We start from the raw sequence: 7,387 nt of genomic DNA on the forward strand, positions 1-7,387 counted from the left end.
TAGAAAATGCATGCAAAGCAGGTCGGGCACCGCAGCTTTACTTACTCTGTGCGTTGTGCTGAGCTGAGTCTCCGCTGTTTAATTACCAACCCCTAACTTTCCCAATCGGAGATAGTGTCAAAAACCTGCGACTATTTCTCAGAGATTCCCTTTAACAAGTGGAAACTTAGTGTCCTCCTGCACCATTTTATACATGATGAGCCGGCAGTAATGGGATTATTAAACAAAAACGTTTCAGGCGCTGGCGTTAACCTTTTTTAATGCCTAATTAGGTTTTGCAAAGAAATAATTAGATTCTACAGTGCTTACACTGCCTATATTTTCAAATGGCATCTGCAGCAAACATATTGTTCTGCGACACTGCTGCCAATAACCGTGGTGTATGCACCTCAGAATCGGACATATGTAAGATTTTAAACATGTTTCGACCAAATAAGAACACTAAAAGTTAAAATAATTTTCCTTGACGGCTCCAGGCCGACTTGCTGCTTGGTCACAGTCTAGTCGACTACGCCCCCTGGTGGTTTTAAAATGTATGGTAACAAACGCAACTGCAAGAGGTCTGAAAAAGACGTGCAAACATATACAAAAGCTTTACCACGTAGGTGATTGTATTGTTTGGTGATAATGATGGAGTAGGAAATCCTTTATCGTGGGAACATGGTTTTGGTGGAGCATGGAGTGGACTTAAGCTGAAATGGGGGTGGGGAGTTGGCGCAGGCGCACTCTTGTGAGTGCGGTAAGCTTTATGCGCACGAACTCAAGCTTTGCAACAAAATCATCACAGTGTAAAATCATTGCCTTCAATATTGTATATCCACAATAATATTTTCCCCAACCTGTTTGAGTATCGTTTCTTAACAGAATTATACAATAAGCAGATATTCTTTAGGTAATATGATTTTTTATTTTGAAGATGAACCGGCGTTATTAACTCTGTGATCGCGTTGGTTAGTAATAGAGTTCACCACCAGAGGGCAATGTCCTGTGAATTACTGAATCCTGAAATTACCTACGCGACACTAAGATATCGCGAGACGTGGCTCTGCTTTATCATTTCAAAAGGTCAGCTGATCATTTACTACACAGGAGTGACAAGCGTAGATTTGCATGACACGGAAATATTCGACGCTGTGACCGGCTTTATTAGATCCACATGTAAGATCGAAAATATATTTTTAAGCTCCATCCAAACATGTTGGAATATCTCGGGCAGCTTAAAAATATTTCCTAGTGAGAGTAACGTGACTGCTGGTTATAAGTTGATGCTAGGTGCCTAGCTTTAGCTGAAACCTTAGAACGAAGCCAACGGAATATTCTAGACCATCTTCTGCTAATGTTAGCTACAGATGATAAATGGGTATTCACTGTTGGTAGATTTTATTTTCAGAGGGTGTATTTTTGTGCTTTTTTCATTCATACCTTTGGTATTGAAACTATCTAGCTAACGGCCGGCTAGCTCGGTAGCACATCCTCTGGGCATATCAAACGCAATTAGCAATTAGTTCTTACATATGTCCTGGTGATTACCACAAATAGCCTTTCCTTTCGGTATCTGCTCCGCAGATATGTGTGTGTTCATTTTTTACATGCTGTCACTTTTAATTGAATTATATTTAACAGTGTATAAAATAAATTACCATTTGTGATTTATAATTATTGATAATTTTAAGAATACTGAAGCAGCGTCTATGGTCATATAAAATATGAGCTCAATAAAAAAAATGGTAATTAATAATTGTCAATGTCACGTTTTAATTCCAAGGAATTTCTTTATGTATATTTATTTATTTTTATTATTTTTTTTTTTTTTTCAGTAGAGCAACCTTACACTGAAATATGGCAGACAATAACCAGGCAAACCCTCCTCCCCAGCTGGGGCCTGTGGTGAGTTGGTTGGTTCTAATCTCTTCCTCTTTTTTGCCATTTTAGAATTAAGATCATTGCATAATAACTGAAATACTGGGGTAGTTTAAGTTACACTGAAAACACAAAAGTATTTTGACCAAAGTAAGAAAAGATTGTTTTAACTCTAAATATGTTTTAGGTCTTGTTATGAAATGTCAAAACAGTCTATCTATGCCTTCTCTGATTGTAATAAATGTCAGTGAATTAACCTGCAATAGTACTTTTATTCAGCCAATCTGTGACATTTGCTGCTGTACAATATGATATTCTTCCTTAAAGCGACAACTAAATGTACGTTCAGCTGCCTTCTGTTCTAGATTAAACTTTGTGGTTGCATCCTAAAAGACCATGGCTTTCCAATTTTTAATTAAATCCAAGTTTTTTTGTGTGCGATAGGAAAACATGCTGTCATAGGTCAAATTGACTGTTTGGTATGTAAGGTACAGATTATCGGGTTGATTTAAAAAAAAAAAAAGGAGACCTGCCCAACTGCAGGTAAATAAACCATAGTTGTGTTGGACTAAATTTGCCAGGCTATCTTGCTGAAAGAAATGGATAACTGTCAGATGGCCAGGCATTGGACATCTATTGCAGATCCAAGTTAGATGTTGGTTAAGTTAGTGACTTAATTATGGAGAGTTAAAAGGAGCTTTTATTTCCCTATTACTGTTCTTCTTTTGTAGTTTACTTTTATTGTCATAGATCATTTTCCTTTTTCTTAAGTGTCTTTGTAATAATCAAATGCTGAAGGACTTATTGAAAGAAGCTTTTGGTAGAAACGATGTTTAAACAAATCCACCCTTAGAACAGTGATTGATAATTTTAAGAATACTAAAGCAACATCTAAGTTTTGCTGTACAATCAAACTCTTCTACAGCAGAGCCACAATTGCACAAAATATGATCATTAAAATGAATACATGCACATGTACTGACCCATGTACAGAACGAGTCTTATGAAGAGATAATTGGCCAATTAATACATTCTGGTAAGTGGCATGGTGCAGTATTCTTTATCACAGTACCCCTCAAATCCAAAGAAGAGTTATTGTGATAAGAAATGAAAGTTGAAAGCCTCTCACTAAATATTAAAAGCACTAATAGCTGTTTATACAGAGGAAAGTTAGTAAGGACCAATAGGGTCAAAAATTCCTTTGTTCCCTGTGCAAAAGTTTTCTATAAATATGTGATCGTATTATTCTTTTAGTTTATTTTTGATACATTTGTGCTTTTGTGTTATGTGGATTGTTGCACTGCTTCTTCTGGAAGACTTTTTTTTTATGAAGTTTCCCATCTGGGGCAATAAGCTGATTTGAATAAATCCCTAAAGCTGGTGATGATACAAACTGAAACCTGTAACAATGCAAACTGTTCATAAATTCTTCTGATTTTTGCTTTATAGCCTTTTTGTTTTAAAAAAAGTTGTACTTTCTTGAACAAGGACAATAAAGGGATTCTTACTCTTTTGAGATTAATTCATCTTACGTTGAATTAATTCATCTTACGTTCAGTGGTCATCTCAGACGTGTTTATTTTAAAGTCATGCATATGTTTATTCTCCACAGCAATTCTTAATGAGCAGTAAGCTGGAAACAGCGATGTGGCTTTCCCGTCTCTTCACAGTCTACTGCTCTGTAATGTTTATTCTGCCTATTCTGGGGTGAGTACACCTTGTTGCTTTATATCACAGTTCAGCAATTTCAGCACAAAGCCAGCATCACTAAAACACTTTTACGTCTCTTTTTGTGATTTCAGGCCTCATGCAGCAGCAAACTTTTATCAAAGAGCCTTGTTAGCTAATGCCCTCACCAGCGCGCTACGTTTACACCAGAGACTTCCACGCTTTCAGCTCAGCAGAGCGTTTTTGGCCCAAGCTCTGCAAGAGGACAGCTGTCATTACCTGCTATACTCTCTAATCCTGGTCAACTCTTACCCCATCACAAGTATCCTTCATTCACATGGTTTTCATATCAGGTTTCCAACATTATGTTCTTTTAGTGTTACATTTTTAGTAATTGCCATGAGGTGTTCATTTTGCATTAATCTAAGCCATTTTAGCATATCACATCACTATATTTATTACATTTATTAACATTCCTGAGTGATCTGAGGAGCTGTAGTTTGATCCTTAACTTTGTGTTCAGTGAGCATCTTTCCAGTTTTCTTGTTTTCTTTACTTCATGCAACCACCTACACAAAGAAAGTTCTTGATGTGAGTATATATCATTAATATGACTAAAAATGTTTTTTCCAAACACTAGAATGCTGAAATGGGCTATTAGAAGCAGTCAAATCGAGTTATTTATGTCTATCCAAGCAGCCGTTGTTTGGAGATGCAAATTTCATAAAATGTCTAATACTAAGTAATAACTAGAATTGTGATTGGTTTTGTATTTACTCAAGGTAAACTCTGTGCCCAATAATTGCTGCACAGCTTTGTCAACAGTGCTTGACTTTTGTTTCTTATTACTGCAGTCTGTGGGTCCAGGCAGCCTGATGTTCATCAGAAATCTCCTGGACCGACTAACAGCCAATCAGCAGAACATCCTGAAGTTTATTGCTTGCAATGAAATATTCTTAATGCCGGCTACTGTTTTCATGCTCTTCAGGTATGTTTCCAACTTAACTGATGTTATTGTCGCCATAAGACAAAGCAAAACCTGATTTTAGTCATATGTATAAATATTTCGCGTGATATGTCAGACTGTATCACATTATACCAGGTTCCTGTTGGTTATAATTGCAGTTTAGGTAGGAAATGCACTGTTGCGCAATATATTTATGGTTTATTTATGAGTCCATTCAGATTTTGAGTTTTAAGACGAACATATTCACACATAAAATATATATATGATTAAAATTTCTTATTTTATTGTAAAGTTCCTCAAGATGACATGTTGTGAACATGTTTAAGTTTTATGACCTGCTAGTTTTGAATTTAATCTTTTTGAAGGGAGCTGTAACTCTGACTGCATGTCGCTGCAATCAAAGCCCCACAAACAAAAATACAATATTGCTCCGTGCTCTTACAGTACATCAGAGTGATTTGTCATAAAGATGGACACAGCAACTGCATTTATTCAGATTCTGAAATTTTTTTGTATTAATTTGTATTCTTCAGGAACCAACAATGATTGAAATAGTACAAGTAACAATCTTGACAACAGTCACTTTTGGAGGTTCCAAGACATCATTAAGTAGAACTTATTGTAAAATAAATCAAAATTTTTAATCACAGTAAGGTATTTTTCAAAATAAGTGACACAATAAATCCTTACATACTTGTGTAAAACTTGTGATTGAAGTTAATTGTGTCTTCAACAGTGGTCAGGGAAGCTTGTTGCTGCCTTTTATCTACTACCGCTTCCTCACACTGCGCTACACATCCAGAAGAAACCCTTACTGCCGGTAAGGTGTTAAATAGATGTTGTTCTGTTTTATATCAAAAGAAATATCAAAATGTGTTTTTTATGTGCATAGGGTGAATTTATTTCTGCTATCTTCCATAGGTTATGGACAAATGTAAATTTTATGTACCCTTTCTTACCAAAACTTTTTAAATATGCAAATAACATTTATGCATATTGCAAACAGTTCATACAGAGTGTTTGTTTTAAATTCAGTATTGGATTATTTCTTCTCTGCATATAGTTTGTGTGATTCTAACTTATATGTGGTGGGAATTAAATATTTAGAAATATTTTATAGGTCGCATAACAAACTTTATCAACAATAACTTAGTGAGTTTTTTTTTTAACTTTTTAAGTGTGTCACTTTATTATGACTCTGTCTTCTTTATATAACTTTTATATAACTTTTAATCCATTTAAGTTTTAATCCATTTAGTTAGTTACATTTATTTAATAAAAAGTAACATTAATAATATAAGATTTATTTGAACTTTGGCAGGCTTTATATAACTTTATATAACTTTTTCTTAGCACAATTCTCTTTAGGTTCCACCTCAGCATTTTACAACAACAAGTAGCAGCAAATTGATTAATTACTTTTTAAGGGTTTTAGGTAGATTTGCAGGTGCATTTGAGATCACTGTCCAGTTAATGACCCACTTTAGGGAATGTTTGTGTCGATGGTGTCATTAGTGTCTAGAATACTCTGGCATAGAGTGAAATCCTTGGTCAACTCAATTATGGCCCGGTCACAAAAAAGGCTGTATCATCACATCTCTGTCACCACATTTATAGCAGAAAAACACAATATTTTTTTGAAGGTGTCTGAGCTGCTTTGCAATGTAAATAAATATACCACCAATCTTAACTGGAGGAATATTTAGTCATTTGTTTTTTTGTAGTGACACATTTCAGATTTTTATTCTAACATGGTTTTTCCTCTGTAGCACTTTGTTCACTGAGCTACGAATTCTTCTGGAGCACTTCATCATGAAGCCTTCATGTCCAGCTTTTTTGAGGAGGATGTGCCTCAGCAGCATCGCCTTTATCAGCCGCCTCTCCCCCACAGGGGTCTGATTAGACTAGATGTTGTTCCATTTTAGTTTTTCAGCCATTTGCGATGTGACTTTAAATTATGAAGGGGACAGACATTGCCATCAGTGGAAGAAACCTTTTTTTGAATGTCAACTTTACTGTCAGACCTCCCTTTTTTTTTACCTCTATTTTGAAGACAAGCCTGTAAAGCACTGAAATCTGATAGTGATATTTCTGTTTTTGTTGGCTGATCAGAATACAGCAGATATCAGCTGTACTCTGCATGTTTTGGCAGGTTTATTTTCTTTCATGCCATTATTTATTTATAAAAATGTTTATTCTGTGATGGAACAATAACATTCTAAGATTATAGAGACTTGAAGCATGAATATGTTTTTATTGATGAAATGTTTTTTGTTAATTATGAAACGTCTGAATGCCTCACCTTCATTTTCCTTCTAAATAAGTTTCATTAACATCCATAATTATTTTACTAGATTGTCTGATGGATGTGTAGCTGAGAAGATATCTGCTGTATTTTTAAAAATATTTTATGGTACCACAGTTTTTGCTGTCAGAGTTATGTATAATATAATTTGCACAATGCATGTCATCCTTACATTGTTTCTCAGTTTTTATCACAGCTCTGAACTTTTTTAACTCAATGATGTTGCAGTAGGTTTCCTCCTCAATTCCTGCTTTTCTTTATATTTTATGTGCTTCTATACCGAAGGAGACACCACATTTTTATGACAAGAATAAAGTTATCTCTTAAATAAAATCTCTAAAATATGAACTATTTTGAATTGCATTAACTTCTCAACTTAATGACTAAGAGATTTTAATCAGTGACCAAAAAAAAAACGCACTGCATTTCTTATTCTAAGAATTTCTGTACATAGGATATGCAGTTTGTTTTCCAGTAAATTAAAATATTGAAAAATCTTTTCCCTTCTAATCCAAAATGTTACTCATCTATTATGTAGATTAATTTCACTATATTTTAATTCTATTAATTCTGATTGTCATAACCTG

At 34.7% G+C, this 7,387-nt stretch overlaps 1 protein-coding gene across 1 annotated transcript; it reads left to right on the forward strand.

The window, feature by feature from the left end:
• The first annotated feature begins 1,065 nt into the window (after nucleotides 1-1,065).
• Nucleotides 1,066-7,148, forward strand: LOC129360250 (transmembrane protein 33-like). Its single transcript, XM_055030351.1, has 8 exons — nucleotides 1,066-1,158; nucleotides 1,818-1,887; nucleotides 3,473-3,567; nucleotides 3,663-3,850; nucleotides 4,052-4,119; nucleotides 4,383-4,516; nucleotides 5,232-5,315; nucleotides 6,265-7,148. Exons 2-8 carry the CDS (start codon nucleotides 1,840-1,842, stop codon nucleotides 6,392-6,394), a joined length of 747 nt encoding a protein of 248 aa, XP_054886326.1. The 5' UTR covers nucleotides 1,066-1,158; nucleotides 1,818-1,839; the 3' UTR covers nucleotides 6,395-7,148.
• Nucleotides 7,149-7,387: the final 239 nt, after the last annotated feature.

Source organism: Poeciliopsis prolifica, unplaced genomic scaffold (assembly GCF_027474105.1).
Source record: "Poeciliopsis prolifica strain line A6 unplaced genomic scaffold, Auburn_PproV2 SCAFFOLD006, whole genome shotgun sequence".
NCBI classification, from domain to species: domain Eukaryota; kingdom Metazoa; phylum Chordata; class Actinopteri; order Cyprinodontiformes; family Poeciliidae; genus Poeciliopsis; species Poeciliopsis prolifica.